The 23,143-nt window shown below is 40.5% G+C and overlaps 1 protein-coding gene and 1 long non-coding RNA gene across 8 annotated transcripts in view; one reads left to right on the top strand and one right to left on the bottom strand.

Moving 5' to 3' along the window:
• Positions 1-3,979: 3,979 nt before the first annotated feature.
• Positions 3,980-23,143, bottom strand: part of TLR5 (toll like receptor 5) — a 36,685-nt gene continuing 17,521 nt past the window's right edge. For 3 of the 7 annotated variants that reach the window (XM_046939009.1, XM_046939008.1, XM_046939007.1), the window contains one exon: positions 18,031-21,438. In XM_046939009.1, coding sequence (XP_046794965.1) covers positions 18,849-21,434 — 2,586 coding nt within the window. In that variant the 5' untranslated portion in view covers positions 21,435-21,438 and the 3' untranslated portion in view covers positions 18,031-18,848. Of the gene's footprint in view, positions 11,864-18,029; positions 21,439-23,143 lie in introns of those variants that run through there. The other 4 variants (XR_005858094.2, XR_005858093.2, XM_040697311.2 and 1 more) reach the window with 4 other exon arrangements.
• On the top strand, positions 15,370-21,552 carry LOC421332 (uncharacterized). Its single transcript, NR_174020.1, has 6 exons — positions 15,370-15,467; positions 17,479-17,619; positions 18,255-18,380; positions 18,921-19,251; positions 19,379-19,588; positions 20,901-21,552. It is a non-coding gene; the product is annotated as an uncharacterized LOC421332 (long non-coding RNA).

Below are 23,143 nucleotides of genomic sequence, written 5' to 3'. Positions count from 1 at the left end.
AACCTTCTGGAAGCACTTTTGTCTCTTCCCAGTGACAATCCAAGAAGCCCAGGATCCTATTTTCAGAGCAGTGAATTGTACCTAATGTGGAACATCTCCCTCAGAAGGTTTCCAAGGGCTGCGTTGTCTTTCTGGCTAATGCTGTGATGTAGTCTTTTTCTTTCTTGTTAACTGATGTATCAATGAGTCAAACCTGGGTGTGGAATAACGTGGAAAAAGTGGAAAAGCGAAGGAAGAAGTATTTTCTTCCCTCATTGAGGTAGCAAGCTTGGTAAACGGGCTACTTAGTTTCTATAAATGGTTTTACTTGACCAGGCAAAGGAAGGGATTGACATCCTGTGATACTCGCCCTGTTCCTCCTTGCCACCGCAAGGCATCAAAAGTCAATGTTGCATTGTGTTTGAGGCCATTTTATACAATATTATGTAGTAATTGCCTTTTAGGGAGAGAGAACCCTCTCTTCTTGATAACTGGTAACCTATTTCATCATAGGGTAGAATCATTGCTTACAGTACTCCCTGGGCACAGTGCTTTTAGCCCAGCTCTTTGCTCATCTTCCCTGTGCTGGTGCTTTAAACTCAGTATATGTTGCAGGAGTGTGCTGGCTTGGGAAAGTTTAATTCAGTTGACTAATCTATTGTTCCCATTCGTTTGTTTGCATAGGTTTTAACAGGAAAAGGTGTGGAGTTTAGTCTATGGCAGCAGACAGCACTCACCCAGGGCACCTGGTAATGCTTCTTTGTGTGCACTATTCGTATTAATCAGGAAGTTTTAAATCTCGTGTGCTAAAATGCTGTATTTCCAATTCAGAGTCTTCCAGTGTGTAGCTGTAGAGGCTAGGTAGCTTTCTTGCAAACCTCTGTACTTATACACAGGAACCATCACTGAATTTAGGTTTTGAACAAATCTTCTTTTGTTACAGTCATCCTTTCTTGTAACCGAGAATGAAGAAAAGTAATTCCCAGTGGGAAGCAATTCTTGAGAAGTTCTTGCTCCATATGTATAGATTTAAATGTGTGTACAAATATACAGAATAAGTAAGGAAGCACAAAATTGGCTTTTTTAAAGGTTAGATGTGGTCACAAAGGAGAAGCTGTTTAAAAAAAAAAAGAAATCCTGTTCTTACAGTATTTAATTCTAGTGTTTATGCAGTTCAAGCTTTCAAACACATCAGCATGCTCTACTTAAGGAAGCTCAGGTTTACATTAGTTTCTAAAAATGTCATCTTTTACTTCCAGCTTTCTATGAAAGTTTGGCCTTCCTTCCCGTATACAGATCTGTCTGCAGTATGCCAATTCATTCATTATCTCCAGAGGGGCTGCCCTTCTTTGTTATATCTAGAGCTGGATTTCAGGCAGATGCACAGATGCCAGTGGGGACAGCATGTGGCTGCCTGCTTCTCTTCTCCAAGCTTCAGGCCATTGTGGGAGCCTAAAGCCTGCTCTCTGCCTCTTCAATACCAATTCAAGGTACTGATCTAGCTTTAAAATCAATAAATAGATCAAGCTTTGGCAACAGTAGATGTTGAATATTAATCTGCTTTTGGCTGTAGTTGCTGCACTCTTCTAGGACCATGCCAAGCACACAGCCTTGGCATACCCATTGATGACTGATAAGGAAAACATCTTAGAAGTTACCAGATGAATCCAGAATCAGAACACTCTGAGGATACATTTCAGAGCTTCCCTAGAAAGCCATTTCATACTCGAGTACTTAAATTGTGAACTGCATTCTCATATCTCTAAATCTCCCAACTGTCCTTCCTCCACTAACACATTTACCCCAAGCACAGAAGAATGTTGTTCTCAGAAGGGAAGACTGCCAGGCACTACATGGTATCTGCTTGATTTCTGCAATCTCATGGATAGGACGACAGTAAAAGAAAGTGCAAAATAAGGCAGGTAGATTTGTTCTCCAGCTTTTTTAGTTCTGCACTGCTTCTACAGCTCTTTGTGGGTGTTCCAGATTTTACATGTAAATATAAGATCAGCTCTGGAAGGCAAGGGTATTACCAGAGAGGTGCAGATACAAGCAGTAAGGAGAGCCAGGTAATTAATGTACATACTAGCTACTCCTGACTCAGAATTTACACATCTCCAGGAGGAAGCACAGTCTTATAGATTACATCTTCACTGTGTTTTCATGACTATTATGTATGAAATAGAAAGATAGGCCTAATTCTCAGATGATGGGTTAAATCTGCATTAGTGGCAGATGAATAAATCTTTCTTCTGACTGGTAAATAAAGCAAGGACCGAACTTGCTACTCTGACGTTTTTTAATACTGATTGAACAGCAATAAATGGGATGTATGTAGAGGCACATGAGCTGAGCCTGAGTCATGTATGTGCCTCTGAATGAGTATATTACTGTCTTGTTGAGTACTAGACTTTAATGCTTTAGAGTTGAGTTAGGAAGCCAGACTTAACAAAGGTAGTTTAACTTTACAGGACGTGCAATTAGAACAATCAGAATTAAGCACCGTGTGCAGAAAACGATTAGAACTGTATTATGGGTCCTTGGTGGAAACACAGACCATGTGCTGGGAAGTAACTAGTACCTTAACAGGCAGTCATTAATGCATTGGCATGAAGTGGAGAAAACAGCCATATGTGGCTCATCTGCCAACATTTAAAGAGGAAAGCCAATTTTTTTTCTTTTTTTTTTTTTAACCTTGATCTGGATTGCTGCTCTCTCTACTCTTTGTACTGCTATAGGGATTTTCAAGGCAAATGAGTTGTCTGATTTGCCTTTTGTATTGTCTTTCCAGTGCACCCCGTTGTGGCTGCCTCAAAAAAGGTTTAAATCCTCTTTGTATTTCCAGTGTAATTATGTTGAAGTGTTGAGGGATGAGGGTGGGGAAGCTATTTTTTCTTCATCTCAGCTGACAATCGGTTTATCCTCCTGAAGTACGACAGCTGGTATCTTTGATCATTTTTCATTAGCTGGTGAAATATTAGATATTATTCATACAAATATGTAATCCAGCTTTTGTTCTCTGAGCTGGTTCTGCTGGAGAATATCTGAGCTGAAGAGAAACGAACAAGGAAGATGGTGCACTGATGCAGTGTGACTGATGTTACAGGCAGTGTGTAACAGTGATTGCAGGTTTTTCCTGCCCTCATTTCCTCTTCCTGTTGGTCCTGAAGCTAATGAAGATTTGAAAAAAAATTATTCAGTATTGTGTTTGTATAATAATTATTGATATTATGAACAGTGAAGTTTTTAAACATGAAAGATACTGACATTTCATTGGGAAATTCTAAGTGCTGTTGCTGTAGGGGGTTATATTAAATACAGTGCAAATAGTATTTGTTCAAGTGAGGCAGGAAGTCAAAACCTTCTCCAAGACTTTATAGTTCAAGAATTTCTTATAAATTTTGCCAAGAAAGCAACATGTCTATGAAAACAGTTTCTGGAGTAAATCAAAATCCTTGTTGCCCTCAGGGCCTCACTGAGATGTTCTTCTCAGATATCAGCTGCATGAGAGATGAAAATAAATGTGTCTTTCTGACTGACTGCTCTTCTACCTTGTCTTTCCACCAGCCTGGAGAGAATTAGTGGAGTCAGAGTTCTGGAATGCACATGGTGTTGTCAGGAATCTTGATATTCAAGGGGCCAGAGCCTTAAGTGAAAACCTAAGAACAGTGGCTGAACTAGCTAACTTTTAAAGAAAGAGCAAATATATTAAGTTTAGCCATTTAAAGAAAGAAACTCTATTAATCAGCCCTATAAATTACCAACTTTAGCCGTAATTATCCATAGACTGGCGGTAGCAAGTGCTAGTTTTGTTCTGCTTGCCATTCAGCATGAGATAGTGGGCAAGAGTAAGAAGCACAGTAAGTCCCGTGCTCCTATAAATGTCCTTAAAGAGAGAAGCTGGAGAGCGAACAAGGAAATAACAGTCTTCTTTCCCACTTGGTCTTCAAACTGATGGCTAAACGGTGGCCAACTTCAGAAACTCAGACGTCCCGGATTGTTGTTGAGACTGTTATGACCATAATTTTATTCAAATACAGTTTGGAAAATCTGGAAACATTTTGTAGCACTCAGTGTTATTTTAGTGCTTATGAAGCAGGGAAGTAATGATATGAGAAAAGCAAAAAACGTAACTTGGAAGACCTTTGCAAACAGCAGAAGCACTTCATTCATTAATTCAAAGTATTTCACCAACAGTTTTACCAAAGACGTCAAGGTTTCTTCGTGGCTGTTTGACGTTTTCTCTTTTTGTCTCTTCCTGAACCTTCTCTATTTTACCACTGAAAAAGTGATAGAAGAAAAAAATGATTAAGAAATACCAACTAGGCAAAAAAAAGAAAGATGAGAAAGCTGAAGCGTGGTTTGTTCCATAGGAAGATGATTCTCACAGACAGATTTTTGCTGGAAATTAATGTTTTACGTGTTTCTTGAAATGAAAAAATCTTGCAATCTGATAAGGTTAGCTTGTTCTGTCTAAGGCCTTTGATCTCTTTCCTGCCCCTGGCCTTTGTGCAGCTTTGTCTCCTTTTGTATAAATCACAGCCTGGTCTTTTCACTCCAATTTGGGAAGAATGTCAGGTATGCCTGTGTCAAACTGCCCGCGTAACCTTCGCTGCTTTAAGGCACACACTGACGGTAGCCTCTGTGTGACAGAGCCTAAGGTATCTGGTTTATCTCTGTCACTTCTAGGTAAAGTCACCTTCTACACTGACTTTTTTAGCTAACTTGACTGCAATTAGTGCCTGCCCACAGTTTCAGTGAAGTTATTTGGGCATTTTAGATTCTCATCAAGATTCAGATGTATTCTTGAATTTCTATTTGCAATTACCTTTGTTTCTAATCTCAAGTTAGACTATCCCAGTAATACTTGGTTCTACTTTTTTGCTGATTTCTATTTTTCACATAAAAACAATTCATGTTATTTTGCTTAGCAAAAACTGTGCAGTAAATGATTTCTTTTTTCTAAGCAAACCTCCTTTCCTGTGGAGCAAAAGCTTTTAGAACTTGCAGAGAGGCAGGTTACGAAGTCCATACAGTGAAAATGCTATCAGAGAAAATTGGATTTCCCACAGATGTGTTTGATGTGTCCAGCCAATCCTTGACAAAAACTGATTTCAATGACTAAGTTAAGCAAAAAGTAAGCTGTTGGATTATTCTTTCACAAGTCTTTGTGTTTAGATGGTCCAAGAGATGTCTAAAGCAAGAAACAGAAGGACTATTATTCTGGCCTTTGCTTCTGCAGCAACTTGTACTATTAAGTTTCTCTGTGCCTCACCTCTCATGACTGAGCAGTGAGAGAGACCATGCTGACAATTCAGAAATACTGAGGAAGTACTGAGGAAAGTTTAAAAAGTTCTCAGAAGCTACAGGCTGTTATATAGCACAGATTATCAATAGTTCATCCGGATGCTCCCAGTCTGCTCCTGAAAGGGACTAGTTACTGAATGCAACCTACCAAAAATCACACAGGTGGGTTACAAACAAATGGAGAGGAGACATGGAGATGTGAGCAAACCTCATCTTGTCGTAGCAGAGTTCTGGTTCCAGAGCCATCAGGACTAACCTTGGTCTTGGCTGCATCTTTGGATTTGTCTAACATTTGAGAATAGATTCAAACCAATATCATTTGGTTGATGTAAGTGGTTTGGGTTTTGTTCTGTTTGTTGTTTTGCAGTGTGATTTCTTTACTCATCCCCCCAAATTGTATAGTTATTTCCATTTCATACATTGTACCTTGCAGCCACTTATAATCTTCAAGATCTCTATCCAGCATTGTCATACTTGGAGATACAGATTAGTCGGGTTCATTTGGTATTTCAGATATTGCTTGGAAATGAGACAGAAGCCACTGGGTTAGAGTCTGACTTCTTCCACATGATACTAATACTATATAAAAGGAGATTGCAGATGCTGAAACATTTCCATGACTTAACTGTTCTCTCCAGATACTTGCACTTAACCATCCTGAATCCATTTTGTTCTAGGTCAATTGCATTTCTGTTTGGATATTGGAAACAGTTTAGTTTTGTAGTGTGTGCAAATGGAGTGAAAGTCACAGAAGTCATTCATGTATAATCCAAAGCCAAATACAGTACTCAAAACTAAAAGAATTTTGCCTTTAAAGTGTTCTTGATGGATTACCTGGTTCTTCCTGTTCCAATAATACTTATCTGATCCTTTCTCTGAAAAATGAAATCACATTATGAAATTACATTAGTGTGCATTGAGAGAGTACCAGTTATCTACTCTGACATTTTATATATTGATTGAAACTCTGAGAGGCAAGAATGTCATGATTTATAACAGTACTGTGGAAAGCTGAGAAACAGATGAGATGAGGTTACAAAACATGAGCAGTAAATGGCACAGGCCTGACAGAGCTGCTCTGTGATTGAGATGTGGGAAGGAAGGATGTGAGGAGTTCTTGTTCCCTGACGTAGGTTTAGTTCACTTGGCTGTTTTATTTTTCTATCTTGTCTTACCAACCTGTGTGGAGCGAAAACTACTGATAGTAAGAATATATTATGATGCCTAACCCAGAATTTCTTATTTATAGGTCTCAAAAATGCTTCAGAAAGGTAAATCAACAAAGATGCCCAAACGTAGACAGCCCAGCAGGTTGGCAGGCCAGCCAGGATAGCCCGCAGCACTCACAAGGCTCAATCCAGAGGTCTGTCCTCTGGGCTGTGTGGCCTCTAACCACTAGAGCAAGGAAGGGTGATGTCAAGAGTGTGTTCCCATCCACAGTCTGAAATAGCAAGTCAAGTTGCATGTATCTTAAACTGTTTTGTGTGGCATATTTGGTTTTGTCAGCCTGCCAACCTTGGCCACTAAGAAAGAGCACAGAGTATCTTTTAGTGGAGGGTTTTTTAAAACAAGTTGGTTTTTTTTTTGTTTGTTTTAATTGCTATTTACACGTTCCACCCTTTGCCCTTTTTCAGCTGCAGGGAGATCTTATTCTATTTTAAAAGCTAGGGCAGGAACTTGAGGCTAGAGACTGCGGCCAAATCAAACAGGAATCTCACCAACCTAATAGAGGGCTGGCTGATAATAAAGACTGTCTTCCTAAGCCTTTAAAGTTCTGTTCCCCCAAATACATTCACTTATCTGAAGCCTCTGGCTTCCCATGAGAGGGTATAAACATCTCCCTATGCAGCAGGGTACCCTTTGACATTAAGAGGAAAATACAACTCAAGATAAGTTGAAGAGGCTTTTATGTCTAATCTCAGTAAGCATTCAGAGGCTGTGAATGTCTTTTTATCCTGAGTTGTTGGGGTTTGTTTTGTTTTTTTTGACTGGGAACACATTTTGTGTGGAGTTTTATTACATCCCTCACAGCTTTTTTTTTTTAGGCCAGCTGTCAGTGCAATACTTGTTTGGTCAGGACTTGTGTGTTTACTTGGCATCTTCGGTATATAAAACTAGCGCTGTTCGCATGGCTTCCATGCAGCCAATTCTGCTAATATTTTAAGGCTCTGACTAATGAGGCTTGAAAGCAAATGTTTTCCGATTCTAACGTTGTACCTTACTCACAAGAGCAAGGTTTGATGTTTTATTTTTTTCACTGGCAGAAGTTTTGATTTTGTCAATTCACTGGTATTCCTAATTAGAGTGATTTAAATAGGTGGAGAAGTTTTTCATCTTTTCGTAGGTGTTGAGAGGCTGTCAGTGAACAGCTCATAGAAAGCCTGGCTCACTTTCATAAAAATGCGTAAGCTCATCCATGTGATTGCACTCCCAGACCTGTTCACAGCTCGTTGTTTCATGTCCCTTCCTTGAAGCAGAACCAGAGCTACCTGGGTGCTGTGTGGGAGAAAACAAGGACATTTCAGCATCAGATTTGCTCCTGTGTCTTAGCGGAAGTGGAAGCTTCTTGAACCTTCTCCTTTAGGACAAGGGATGGTGGCCTCAAGTTGTGCCAAAGGAGGTTCAGGTTGGATATTGGGAAAAATTTCTTAGAAGGAGCGGTGAGGCAGTGGCACAGGCTGCCCAGGGCAGGGGTGGAGTCACTGTCCTTGGAGGGGTTCAAGAAACAGAGATGTGGCACTGAGGGACGTGGTCAGTGGGGATGGGTTGATGGTTGAATGTGATAATCTTGGAGGTCTTAACGATTCTATGATTCTGTCATACAAATGAAGTGTGGGAGTCCCCCTCTGCCTCCCAGGCCCTTCCACACCAGGTGTTCCCCACGTCCCATATAACCTTACAGCTATATTTACTTGCTTCAAAAGAAAAAATTCCCTTGAGGCTCATGACACAAACTTGTTTTTAGATGAAGCACATGTATTCAACCACTGTAATTAACCTTCAGTTTTAAAACCTCCGTTTTCAGATCAGCTCCCTACAGGCTAATTGTTCTGTTTGCAGGAATGCAGGAGTGATGCGCAGATGGTCTGTCGGGATACTTCACCTATTCATTAAGTTTCATTAGATAGCATTTGCACTTTGGCATTTATGAATGTGACACTTTCTGATATAATTAGTGTTACTCCAATCAGAATAAATGGCTGTTTCATTACTTTTAAGTGGGTCATTAAAGTGCCATTCCTGTCTTATGCCTCTGAAGCTGACAACCGTACCTGCACACTCCCTTTTGCAACGTCAAATCTAATTTCAGAAGGCAAATGGAGAAGGTAATGCATCAGGGCAGATGTTGCTTGTGGCTCCTGCTGAGAGCAGATCCTGGGCTGCTTATTTTCCCATGTGCTTGATACTCTGATATACTGACGGAACTATTTGCTAGGGCACCTTTTGAAGAAATTCCCAGAGGCATCGAAAACCTGGGAAAAATTTAAAATACATATGGATAATCTTCTGTTACTGTATGAATTCCTGTTAGAACTGTGTGGTCGTTACAGGGAAAACGCACAGACTGTGGCTTACCAAGAACAGTCCTTGGATCTTTGTTTTCCCCACGTTTATCCACAAGGATGTCCTCTCTCCAGGGGTCACGCTGCTTGCTTGTAACCTGGGTGTAGCAGCTCTTTGTATTTTTCAAAGAGGCCTTGCAATCCCTGAATCATTCGATACGCAATGCTATAAGCACCATTTTCTGAGAATTGAAGGGCAGATTTCTGTCCCACATCAGAAAAACTGTGATTCTTATTTTGGGAAGGGACAGAGACATCTTTTTTGCGAGGCAGATTTGAGAGCAGTGGCTGTCTGTGGTGGACTCTTGCTGGTAAATTCTCCTTCTAGATGTGGAAGCCTTTGAGAGCTGCATGTTTAAAAAATGCTGAGGGCCACATCTGCAGGAGAGTCATCCTGATAGTTTTGGATACTGTAAGTAAGAAGCAGGACTGAGGCTGAGATTATCTAGTTGTCCTCATGAAGATCTAATGTTTTTTTTTAATTTCTCAAGAAGGGCAAGGATTTCGGAACACAAAGCACACACTACTTCATATCTTGCTGTGGGATTAATCTACTCAAGATGTAGTAAAAATGGCTTTTCCTGAAACTAAAAGATTAATGGAACTCCCGGGGTAGGTTTCTATTGATGAAAATGTGTCAGATCTTAGGTTGCCAAAAATGTAAAAAAGCACACAAACCCAACAACAAATAAGCCACTGCCAACAAAAATCCACACATTCATTTCTCCCTGCATTTTTTTGTTTTACACTTGTTTTCTCCAATTTCCAAGATTTTTTTATCCACCTTATGGTCTCTGGTTTTCATTTTACCATGACATCTCCTCCCAGTTCATCCAGGTTGCAATTATCAAGATATTTCTCTGGCTCTCATCTCAAATGACGCATCAAAGCCAAAGCACCCATTAATCAATTACCATCATCTTACTGATCAGCTTTATTTCTAGTCGTGTCTTTGTACTGAGGAAAAGTTGTTTGAAGATGTTCTTCCCATCCTCCTCAAAGTCAGTGGATACCATGGAGGTGAGCTACAACTGATATCCCCTGTGACCACTACCTGGTGAGTAGGTCAAAATATACAGAGTATTGAAAAAAGACAAGTGGGAGCCAGATAGGAGGGATTTGCCCTTCTAGGCACATTATGAAAACTGATGGAGTATTATTAATGCTTGTATATTGGAGCCATAAAGGTGAGGGTCTGGCCAAAGGTTCATAGGTTCAGACAGGATGTGCTGTTCTGTAATGCCAATGAAATACAGTCAACAGGATATGGAGGGGACTCCAACCTGAGTGTAAGGGCTACCAAAGGGTCACTGGAATTTACCGTACACGAAGTACAGATTCCTCCAGAGAAGCTCTTCCTCAATTTCTTCCTTCAATCTCAGGCAGAGGAGTAAAGCAAAGGTCAGAGAGCAGTGTGTTATTAAGTTAAGTCAGTATTCTGAGGTCATCTGAGAAGCAACAGAACCTGTAGCATGGCAGAAGGAAGGGGGAGGTTTTGCAAGGAGAGTCACTGTGGTGCTTATGCAAAATTTAGGGCTTTTCAGTGGATTTCATCCATGTTGTTTTATCTCATGCATGTGAAGTATGGGCCAGTTTCTTGGTAAATGGCCTGCTCCCAGCAGGGAGAACAGATGCAAGGAATACTCCCTTCCTCTGGAAATTGAGAACAACCCTGCTGTAGTGGGTATCTTCTAATATTAGAACTCTATCACAGATGCTGGCGTAGTGGAGTCATGCAGAGGAAGTGTCAGTAGGCTTTGTATCTACATACTGTATAGAGCTGTCATGTGGATGGGACAGTCCCCTGACGCGCCAACAGGGCATTGGGTACCTTGCTGTTGGCTGGCTGCAGCCTGGCTCCTCTCTCTCTGCAAGGGACAACCTGGTAGATGACTGGATCAACCTTCCCCAAAATGGTTTGCTACAGCTGCTCTCAAGCATTTTATAGGCCTTCTTCTTCATCTCTTAGCTTATTAGGTAACTTAAGCAGGTAGCTTATTTCTCTCCCTCAAAGTGTATGGTACATGTTCAGACTGCACACGTGTCCTGGTGTGGAAACAGTCACACTGCCAAATCCTGCAAATGTTGTAAAATTCCAAGACCCAGTCCAAGTCTCTTAAAATAGCACATGTCTGAGCAAACTTCCTGGGGTTTTTTAAACAGCCTTCTGATGTGTGTGTTGGGGTATGAATGGAACTGCGGATTGCTGGAGTGTCGAGGGGGTGAATGTGTATATACCCAAATGAGAATATTATGAATGAGTCTCTTCAGAGAAGAACACTGATGAAAAGGACACTGTTAGCAAAAACGACCACAGAAGTACGAGCAAATACTCGGAAGGAAGAACACCCAGGGGGAGTGGGTTCCCACTTTCTGGTGAACTACATTATTTTCTTTTCAGAAGATATGCTAAATAGGAAAGATTTTCCAGTTTTAGCAGTAAAGACACTGATTGCCCAAGATTCATTCGGAGTTGAATTGGTCACCTTCATTTCAGGCTATCAGCTTCTCGTATCATTCAATACCTTTCATTTGGTCCTTGTATCTGCAATGTGAGCAGATGGGGAGCTGATACGGAATGTGCCCTCTGTAGTAATGCAGCTCACTGCTTTCTTTACCTTGGAAACTACCACTAGCTTCAGATCCAGTTTTCTTCTAGTTGTTGGTAGTTCTGCTTTTGCTTAGCTGGGTTCTGCAGCTTTCAGATCAGACTACAGATCTTCTGCAACCTGCCTTTTCTTTCATGAGGTGATTTGTTTCCATCTTCAGCCAGGACCCAGGCAAGGAGAATTGTGTAAAAATGGGAAATGGGACAGAAAGGTAACCAGGCTTTTCTAAAACGTGTCTCGGGCTTCAGAAGCTTTTTAAATTCAATCTTTCCCAGCTAGAATCTGCTTTATCTGCCTTCCATCAAATTAGTGGGCATGGTGGTGATGGGTTGATGGTTGGACTAGATGATCTTAGTGGTCTCTTCTAACTTTGATGATTCTAGGCAATCAGATTCTTCATTGCTCCTGATAAGAAATAGTAAAGCCAGAAATGAGTGAAACTCAGCTTGCTTTTTATTGATCTGCCACCTATTCCTTGTTCTTGCTGGAGCGTCCTTGAAGGGTACCAAGGGATCTTGGTAAAGGTACCACGTGTTGTGGATTTCTCTTTGCTCCACAGGAGCTTGTATTTCTCCTTGTGGCATGGGTTGTGCTAGAGGCAGCACTGACTGCTACAGCTAAAGTCTGGACTGGCATCTTCTTGCCAAGTCAGGCCTCTGGCAGGAGAGGCATAGTCCAGACTTCAGAGAAAGAGCTTTAATTACTCTGTGAGCATTTACAGAACCCTGGGTAATCAGTGTGGTGGATGTATCTGGGTAAATGGTTTGTAGGTCTTTCCTTGCTCTTATTCATGGCATGCCCATTCCTGCCATGTGTGACTCACAGCACAGGATGGTCCTTTCCTGGGTAGGTGCAAATACATTTGCAACAAAAAAACAGTCCAGGAATTCTTGACAACATAGAACTAGGGAGATAACAAAAAGGAGTCACAAAGCCCTCAAAGATTGGAATTAAAGAAGCTGACACTGAGAATTGCTTCCAACATGAGCAATTGGAATGTGCTTGCTGTAGTTTGTTGTTTTGTATGAGGATTCTCTGTTTGCTCCACTGCTCTCCATGCAGGCTTGAAGCAGTCTGATAACACTGTTCTACTCTGGAAGCTTGCAAAAAGCAGGTGTACGGGTGATCGCCCAAGTGCAGTGACTGCTCATAAATCTCCTTTTGCAAGAGGCTGGTGAACTGGCAAAGATTAAGGTACTCTAAACAGCAGTGTAGCATTAGAGGCATGCTAAATAGAATGAAGACTTTTTTGATAATTACTGATATATACGTACTATGTAACTATTATCATTGACAATACCGACTTCCTTTCTTTGAACATCATGTCTAAACAGGAAAAAGCTAACCTTCCTGTTTGGAGAATTGTTAGTTTCAGAAGGAATATATTTTTCTCTCCTACTTGCAGTTTTCAAAGATTTTATTTTTAATACAAATGGAAAAGACAAACAATAGGCTATCTGGAAGGAAGGAAAACCGCACGTCTGAAGCAAACATAGTCTGCTATGAATAGACAGTCTTTGCTCTACAGAATAATTCATGTCACATCTATATACCAGATTTTGCATATTGGGAAAGGAAATGTAGACTTATTTTTGGCAGTGGCTACACCGTATGCACACAGCACAGAAAGCAAAAGGTAAGGAAGGTTAGAAAGGGAAGAGAACCCTCCTTCAATCCTTGTGCAAGAGAGAATTACTGAGGAGTTGGGTTGGCCCAACAGTAGTGCCTAGATATGATACCAGATTGAATAAAAAGTCTGAATTTAACATTTCTACTATGTGCTTGGCATGGAGTGTTCTCTGTGCTTGGTGTCTGTGCTCACAGTGGCCTTCTGGGTAAACCTCAGCTCCCAAACTTTGCTCTTGTAAGTTTTGTGGAAGGAAATACCAGTGCAGCAGCATCTGCAGTTCTGTTCCACTGTATGGAACCTTGATGGCTGCCAGGAGCAGCACAGTGAAATTGAAGACCAAGATGCTCAGCTCATCTTTACAAGGGATGAAATAGAAAACAGGTAACTAAAAGGTGTGTATGCAAAAGTGCTTGTACCCCAAAGCAGAACAAGATCTTTGTCATCACAAAGGTGTTTGTACCTTCCTAGAGACTGACAAGCTGCCTAATAGAAATGTCACCAGCATAGGCTTTGTAAGGACTACTGATGTGAATTTGTCTGTGTGGGAATTCTTTTTGTTGTCATTTCTCCTTCAGGTTATTTCATTTCAGTCAGGGCCATGTTTTTGCTGAGCCTATCTATCAACAACAGCTTCCAAAATTTTGAACAGTTGAATTACTTATGTGCTGTGAGGCCACCACCCAGGGAGGCCTGGAAAGGCGGCCTGTGTTGTCTTCGCCATCTTCCTAGTAAGTTGTTCCTTCTTTACTCAAGGCCTGACTAATTTATTCACACTTGCTATTTAAGTGGAAGTGTTGAAATACTTGGATTAGTTCTTAAAACATTGGCTCTTGTATCCATGACTGCATGAATTTCCACCTCACGGTCATAGAGAAAGTGTAAAGATGTGGTCTTACAGAGTCAAATAACAAACACTTATCATTGTTTTGTAATCTGTTGGTTTTTTTCAGTGTGTGTTTGTTTGTTTTTTAATATACCAGTTTTCTGATTTTGAATGCCTTATTTCACGCAACTGTAAGCTTGCTTTTGTTATAGTGCAATGAAACTTTGCAACTATTTGCTAGTGCTAGTCCCCCGTAATCTACTTGATATATGAGAGAATTCTGTTTGATCTTGTTTGCAGCCTCAGACATTAAATCTTGTTTCTTCTCTTGTCTTTGCTTGCTTCTAGTTTCCACTTGGAATGGAATGGGATGGAATGGAATGGAATGGAATGGAATGGAATGGAATGGAATGGAATGGAATGGAATGGAATGGAATGGAATGGAATGGAATGAAGTCTCCTTTTGAAGAGAAGATGCTGAGGCTGCTTTATACTCCCTTCTTAACTTTGGTGATCTCCCAGAGATCCATATGTGCTGCTCCTGCTCCATTTGCAGTGTTTTCACCACTCATTCCTACCACTCAGTTGTGTATTGCTCTTCATCTGTAAGTACTTCGCCAGGTATGGGTCTTGCTTTGTGATTTAACTGGACTGCTGAAATTCACAGTTCTAGCAAGAAGAGAACACGTTAAAAGCCATTGTAAAATAATCAGTATCATATGAAACTGAGAAGGTGGGATACAGTGATCTGAAACCCAGATGGTCTCTGGCAGTAGGAAGTAGGAGAGTTGTCATGCTAAGAAAGACCCAGAAGTCAGCAAATGAGCTGAGATAATGATGTAGCACAAGAAAAAGAAAGGCAACATGATTCTGAGTTACATGCATAAGTGTCCCACTCGAAAGAGTGAACTCTGTAGTCTTATCTGTGCTACCACAGAGATAGTATAGCTGCTGGAGTGGGAGCAATGACAGATAGTAAGTGTAAATTAAGAAGGCGATAGCTCTAGCAGCATGCTGAACCATCTCCCTGAGGAGGCATTAGCAATTGGGGTTAGCAAATGTGACTGGATGATACTTTAATGAGCCCACTGTATGTGGATGGGAAGGGGAGCAGAACCCTAGTCTCAACATGTGTGAAATAATAGTCATGGAAAATGTGTAATTACATGTGATCTTGTTATAGGTGGGTTTTGTTATCCTACACAGAAATATGTTTGTGGAACCTGGGTTCTGGCCCTGAGTGCCCTGACTTTAGTAGGATTCCACGTAGACTTTGGACCCTAATAGGTTTGCTAGCTGTAGCTCTTGAACTGTACTGGCTGCTTGACTGGTTAATGTTTATAATACACGTTGCAATGGTGGAAGCAAGGTCTTACTATCAAATATCTCAGCTGATACCATGTGACACTGAGTCACTGTCCTCTGAATATTTGCTGTGGTGCTACAGCAAATACCTTCACCAGATTCTATCCTAATAGCTTGTTTTAGAGCCAGTGTCACACTTCACACCCTATTCTGGACACTCTCCAACAAGTTAATGTCTTCTACTGAGGAAGGTGAGTAAAACTGATGAGAGTATCCTTAACTGAAGAGCCATAAAATTCTAATAGAGCAGTAATGTTCCCAGCAAGCCTAAAGGGAATCTGATCAATAGTTATGAGGTTGGAGCTCAATTTATGGCCCTAATTCATCAAGCATAGACATTCTCCGTTTTTGTACAGAATGCTTTTGTGATTTCTGCTGAGCAGAGCAGTATAAAGTCTGCATAAGCCCTTTCTGAACAGTTCCTCTGGCTTTGTCATTTAAGGAGAAGTGACTCCATGGTAGCGATGATCAGAGTCCTATGATCTATTTGAAGTCAATTTTTCAGTCTTTAGGACAGACTGTGCCAACTGCGAAGACTGCATTTGTTCTCAGAGTCTCAGGCTTGGAGTGGTTTCACGAAGAATAAAAAAGAAAGTTATTTCAGATTTCCTTAAAGTTTCACCCTGGGTTTATTCGTATGCCTGCAATCAACTCTGTAATCAGGAATGGTTTAATAGCATTTTCTGCAAAAGTCCTTCTGCTGCAATTGCCAGCCTCTTGGAGCGGAATTTGCAGAGCAGACTGAGGCTGAGCTGCCTCTGTTTTTATGACACCTCTGTGGTATAAAGATGTTTTCTCAGCTGCTCCTTACAGTTGTGATCACTTTACACTTTCAAAACAGTATATAAAGATGGAGGCACGCAATGAAATTTCATCCAAAGTCTTCATTACCTTTATGTAAAAAGTCAGACCTGTTCAAAGTCTGAAGTACATGTAAGTTTGATCTAGCTGCCTCTCACTCATGGCAAAAACAGTAGAGAGAAGGATTTAAAACAGAGTGGCAAAGCCTTGGGTAAAGCCATCTTGGCAAACTATATCTACTTGCATTCAGTAATTCCTGCATATGTTAGCTGAATTAAGTTTTAAGTATCTGAAATGACAAGACTGTCTTATATGTACAGAGTAAGGCCAAAACTGGAGAGAGCATTCTATCACTACAACAAAAAACGTTTTGTGAAAGTCATTCAGATGTAATTTAAGTACGTTTTTAGAACTGCCATGTCTTACACCATGTGCGAATGCCTCAGCTAACAGTCTAGACCTGCATGTGATCTTGACTGTACAGATTCATTCCTCCTTTGGCTGCCTGTCAGTGATGTTTAATGATGTTAAGTACTCTCAGCGTAACCTCTGACTTAAAAGAATGCCTTTAAGTATTTGCACTGACTAGAGTAAAAAAAAAAAAACAAACAGTTTGACATTTTTAGAGACCTGAAAGAAAGGCACAGTGATGACTTTCCTAACAGCCTGCAGGGTCCCTGGGAAGCTGGGGCTGCTGCTTCTTTCTCTGACCTTCTGCAGCAGTTTTTGTCTGTAATGTCAGTGGCTGCAACGGACAGAGGCAGGAGTGTAGAGAAGCCCTCATCGTTACTTGAGCCAACAGCGACACCCAGGGCTTCCTGAGCACAGCCTGGTCCCTTTTTCAATCCCTCTGCCCCAAGCAAACTTTACAGGGTTTAGCCCTTTTCTGTTCATGAATGCCTACAGTGATTGAGGCAGAAGTAATATACTGTAGTAGTTGTATTAATAGAATATTGAAAGTAAATCAGATCAGTCACAGGTGCTTCTATGCTCAAACAGCTGCATTCACATGAAGTGGATTGTACCTTCTTATTTCTATGAAAATAACTAAGACGGTAGTTTTTGTTTGCAGCTCAGGTCAGTTTATAAACACATCCATTCCTGGTCAGGCAGCCAGTTTATAAACACATCCATTCCTGCATCTTCACTACAGAGAAGAATTCACTCAGCCCATCCTGGAATTATTTGTGTAAGCTTTTGTTGAGTACATGTGTAAAACCAGTTTAACAATCCACTCATGGAATATGTCACGTTCAAAATAAAGGGTGCGGGTTTTATAACAGTGCATAATTGTCATGGTTGGGATAGAGTTGATTTCCTTTGTAGAGGCTCAAATGTTGCTGTGTTTTGGATATTTGATGAAAATAGCAGTGATAACACACTGATGTTTTGCTGTTGCAGAGCAGTGCTTGCATGGAGCCAAGGACATTTCACTGCCTCTTGTTGCCCTGCCTATGAGGGGCAGCACCAGGACAGCAGACACAGACTGGCCTCAGGGATGTCCTGTACCATGTGGCATCATGCTCAGCAAGAAAAACAGAGGTAAAGCAGGGGGAAGGAGAGGATGCTCAGAGTGTATTTGTCTTCCCATTAAATCATTATGTGTGATAAGCCCTTCTTTCCTGGAAGTGGCTGGACATCTGCCAGCCTATGGGAAGTAGTGAATGAATTCCTTGTTTTGCTTTGCTTGCACATGCACCTTTTGTTCTACCCAGCGACCTGTCTCTATCTCTCTCAGCCCATGAGTTCTCACACTTTTACCTTTCTGGTTCTTTCCCCCATCCCATGTGGTGAGGCTGAGTAAGCAGCTGCACAGTGCTGAGCTGCAGTTGTTGTTAAACCACAACAACAATGGATCAGACTTTTATTAAAATGACCCTGCATGTCCCCCTGAAGATGCATACCTAAGAAAAGAAAGGTAAAACAATAATAGAAAAAAGAGCATACCAGACATTCATGACTCTAGAAAAGTATTTAAATAGAATCAGAACAAAAAAAGATCTTAATTGGTCAGGACACGGGATGTACTAAAAACAACCAACAAGACGCACAAGTTACCCATATATTCCACCCACAGAATGTGAAAGCTTCCTGGCAGCCACTCATGTCTATGGAGGTAGTTTCTTGTTTGGTTTTCAGGCTTGCTTCAGATCTCTGTTCAGATCTTCTCTTTGCAGGGTGGAAGGCAGCTCAGCTGAGAAAATGACCAACTGAAACAGCAGCAAATGAAGCAACCCAATGAAAGTGGCTTCATCACCAAGCAGATGAGTTGAAAAAGGGAAAGGAATGAATGAAGTTCAAAGGTTGTATGTTGCAGTTGAGAATCTGAGCCTAGCTGAGTAGAAAACAAATGTAATCTATATAGCACCGTTTTAAAACTTAAAGGTGTAAGGCACTCCCACACAGTACAGTGGTCTCTTTTTGAAAAGAATAAAAAATAAAAATAAGAATGGGCATCCTCCTGTCACTGAAACGAAGACCTGGAAGTACGTAGCACTCTGAAAATCAGTAGTAAGTTGTTTGAAGCTGAGCATCCAAAATGTGAGGCATTTGTGATTCATTTAATTCTTCTGAAAATAAGTGTCGCTGTCCATGAAATAATTGCAGTTTCTTACCTTTCAATTTCTTTCCAAGTTTAGTAGGATTTTCAACAAAACAGGATTTAAAACTCTCTACCTGCTTTTTCAGGGAAGGATGAAGCAGATCTGTTCTGTCGTCCCATAGCACAGCTAAAATAGAAAGTATTGAGAAAGCCAGCAACCCATCAACTGTCAGTGTGAGACTGTCGCTATAGTTTGCAGCTCTATACCACTGACATTCCTTTGCACTTTTTTTTCCTTCAGAATTTGGGAAGAAAGGTTATCCAAAAACCAGCCTATATCTTGATAATCTTCAGGCCAACGCAGATATCGACTCCTTTGTAAAAAAATTCGAATTGGTTTGTGTTTCATCAGTTGATATTGAGAAAGTGACCCAACCACTACCATAATGAGAACCTCTTTCAAATCACTGAAGTACCTGCTCTGGGCAAAATTAAAGGCTTCTACACACCACCCATCTTTGAGAAACTGCCTGGTCACAACACAAATTGTTTTCCTGCTCTTCCAAATAGCATCACGAATATTGTTGATATGTTCTTCCCCAGGCAAGAAATCTCGTTCCTCAAAGCACAAGGTAAATCTGTTTTTATCAAAATATTGTGAATCCAGGTGCTTCAGCAAGGAATTCTGGACCCACTCGAAATCATTTTTGCTGTAGCACAAATATGCGTCGTACATGTATTCACTTGTATCTGCTGCAGGTGGATGGCTTCCTATCAAAGTTTTGGTGATGGTCTTATACCAGACAAAACAAATCCCCCGACAGCGAGTAAAAATAATGGTTGACATCAGAAACATCAGAAGGGTGACAGATAGGAAAACGAATACCGAGAACCTGAGTGTCTGCTGGAGTTCATCTTCATCGCAGTCATCGTATGTCAGAAATGACACGGGTACACCCGCTAATGCAGGTGGGTACACACAGTACCTGTCAGACTCCGAGCCAGCTAGGGTTACATTGGTTTCATTTAGCCACACTAATAGGCTTTTTAAAGCACAGTCACAGACATACTTGTTATGTGTTATATCCAGAATACTCAAAGTCATAAAGACTTCAGGCTTAGGGGAAAAAAGCTGATTTCCAGACAAGTTTAGGTTTATTAGGCTTTGTGGAAAAACCCTGAGAGAGAGGTGAGACAATAGGTTGGAAGCTAGATTAAGTCTTTTTAGAGATGTTAGACCATTAAAAATCTCCTGTGGAAGAGCACTAAGGTAGTTGTTGTTCAGGTGTAGAACCTGAAGTTTAGACAGTGTCCTGAACACATCCAAACATAAACCTCTCTCCCACACAAGCTGCAACATGTTTTCTCCTAGGTCCATATAAATCAACTGGTTATTTTCTATAGCATCAACATGTTTCACACAGTAAGAGAAGCGATTCTGTTTTAAGAGGAGATACTGCACACCTGGAACTTGGAAAAGAACATACAGGTCACCCAGGTTTGCGAGCCAGTTTCTCTCTAATTCAATATGTGTTGCTACTATTGCCGTGTGAGCTACAGACATCAGCTTATTGTCACTTAAAAAGGCAGAAGTCAGATGTGGGAAGGAAGGGAGTTTTTTAATGGCATTGTCTCGGAGATCAATTATTTTCAGATTTACTAAGTTACTGAAAGATTTTTCACCAATCATCCCAATATGATTTTGCTGTAAATCAATATACATTATACTGTGTAGCCCCTCAAAAGTATAATCGTACAACTCACCTAAAAGGTTACTTGAGAGATTGAGAATTTCTAGGTTTTCCAAGCCAAAAAATGCTTGCTTTTGGATTTGATTTATCTTGTTTCTGAAAAGGTTTAGAAATTCCAGATTACGAAGACTTTCAAAGATTAAAGAATTGAGAGAGAAAATGAATCCATTGGAAATATCAAGCAAATGAAGATCACTTCTTGCTAGTCCTGTAAATGTATCAGTATCTGGATTTTTTAAGTTATTAAAGCCAAATCCTGAGCCCATTGTATGAGAGCGAAATGATAAATAATTGATTTGAGTCCCCTTAATAGCTGTGCAGAAGTACTGGACTGTCTCTGTGCTCCAGCCATTCTCACTAACGTCCAGTGAGTTAAATGTAATATTTCTGAAAGGATTTGGGCATTTGGCCCAGATCATTTTATCTGTCTTATACAGAGTGTTAGTACTGAGGCTAAAGAATGAAAAGTGTTTTCCTTGGAAGCTGGTAAGATTACTTTCACACAGGTTGGATATCTTGTTGAATTTCAGGTTCACAGCTTTCAAGATGGTTAGATTATAAAATAAGGGGTGTGGATGAAGTTTTGTGATTTGGTTTCCTGAAAGATCCAATTCTTCTAATGATCTCAAGTCTTGAAAGTAACGCTCCTCCAGGATGGAATCTCCAAGGTTGTTCTGAAACAGACGGAGTATGGTCAAACGTTGCAAACCCGCAAAAGAATCAAGATCCAGCAGAAGAATGTTATTGAACCCCAGGTCCAAGACACGAAGATTTGGCAGGTTCCTGAAAGCTTCTTTTCCTATGTAAAGAGGAAAGACGCGTTGTGTTCCAATTTCCAACAAGAACAAATCCTCCAGCAGTGGAAATGAAGTTGCAGTCACTTGTCTGATATAGTTGTAAGTTAGAAAAAGCTTTGCAGTGTCCTTTGGCACAGGTGGAACACCTGTGAGGTTGCAAGAATTATACATGGAGACCTGATCTTCTGAATAGCAGCTTCTAGATGCACATATATCTCCAGCTAGTGCTATTCCAAAGACAATTATTAGCCGTTGATGTAACATCATGAATCTGCATGAAAGAAATTAAAATATTAAGATTAATTCTGCTATTGACTGTGCACTAAGTTGTATAGCAGCTTTTTAACAGCTGTAGAATAAACGACTACTGTCACACTAAAAATGACATTAGGATAAATCCCAGATCACTTTCTCTGAAGTCTACGAGGTATCATCTGATTGTCTGATTGATTGCTCAAAATAAGGGTCCCGAAGAGACATGAGATCCCAAGACATGAGAGGAACCCTACTGCTATACATCTTAATATCAGCACCAAAACTCTGCTAGTTAAGTATGAAATTCTTGGTCTAGCTATTTAATCTGTGCCATGGAATTGACTACTCTGGTACATTGGCTTAATTCCTTAATTGGTTATCCGAATAACTTTAAGCAGTATGGATTACCAAAGCAGAAGTGCAGTCACTGAGTCATCACACCAGAGCAGGCCAGTGCTGCTCTCTTCCTCAGCTCTCTGCTTGTGCTGGCAACTATGCTACTTGGAATTTAGGATGTTATAGCTCAGTAGTGCCTAACAGCCATGGATTTTTAGAAGGGAGGCTTGTCTTTGACTCTGAGATTAGCCCTGCAGTGTGAAAATGTTCTTGAAAGAGTAGTAAAACCGTTTTAATATAGGCATTATTAATTAATTAATAGCAGTAATGCTAACAGTGAAGGAAAAGAGAAACGTGGTAGCTTGAAACTGCTGCAAGGTATAAAAAACTACATTTGCTGAACTGTAAATTGCTAAGCTATACGAAAAGGTACATAGCATAAATTACGTATCTCATTGATTAATCCATTTATTAATTTATTCCTACTCTGGATTTTCCATGCATTATGCCATCTGTCTGCCTCTCTCTCTCTCTCAGGCAAAAACCTCTCCAAAACAAGGCAAGCCTTTTTTACTGAGCACGATGTAGAGTAGAGCGAATTACTAGCACCAAAGTAGTTGTTTCTGTACTGTAGGTAGAAAAAACACCACCACCACAGTTAATTAAGATTGCAGCCATCTGTCTCTCATTTTTAAACAACATTCATTGAAATGATTTACTGACTGGCAACTCAGTGTAAGGTTTTTGGTGACCTCCAGCACAGTCTGCTTAAAAATTGCTAAGTGTAAATCCTGGTGGAATCAAGCCCTCTGATGGCCACCAAACAGCTACAAGGTACACCTGTTTCAGAGAGGAAAACGAGTTGGGCTTTAAGCTGGTAATTAAAAAGAGGTAAATCCCATTAATTGTTATGATGTAGGCACACTGCTCCTTTAAGGCGCAAGAACAGAATTCTATGCAGAATTTAGGACTTGAACTAAAATCTTTTATGCTTATTGCTATAGTATAAAGTGCACAGATTTTGAGGCAATGAGAAAGTATGTCAGTAGAAAAGTCTAATATTCACATTTCAAACACCAAACGAAAGTCCAAGCCATTTCTAATAGACTGCTAAGTAGGAATTACCAATAGATTATTGTAGTACAATCAAGTCTCATTAACTTTGACACAGTCTCACAGAACCTAACAGAGTATCAAAACTCTGTTAAGAGATTTTAACTGCACCTATGAGGAATTATCTCTAGTACTAGAAAATAATTGCCTTTTCTACACCACCCCCTCCTCCCCCCCCCCCCCCGCCAACTATTCTATTTGCTCAAATGCTACTGCTGATTTTCAGGAACTGGAGATCCAGAGCTCTGCATGTCGGGTTTTGTTTCATTCTG

Source organism: Gallus gallus, chromosome 3, assembly GCF_016699485.2.
Source record: "Gallus gallus isolate bGalGal1 chromosome 3, bGalGal1.mat.broiler.GRCg7b, whole genome shotgun sequence".
Classification (NCBI taxonomy): Eukaryota; Metazoa; Chordata; class Aves; order Galliformes; family Phasianidae; genus Gallus; species Gallus gallus.
This window is presented reverse-complemented; position numbering and strand designations above follow the sequence as displayed.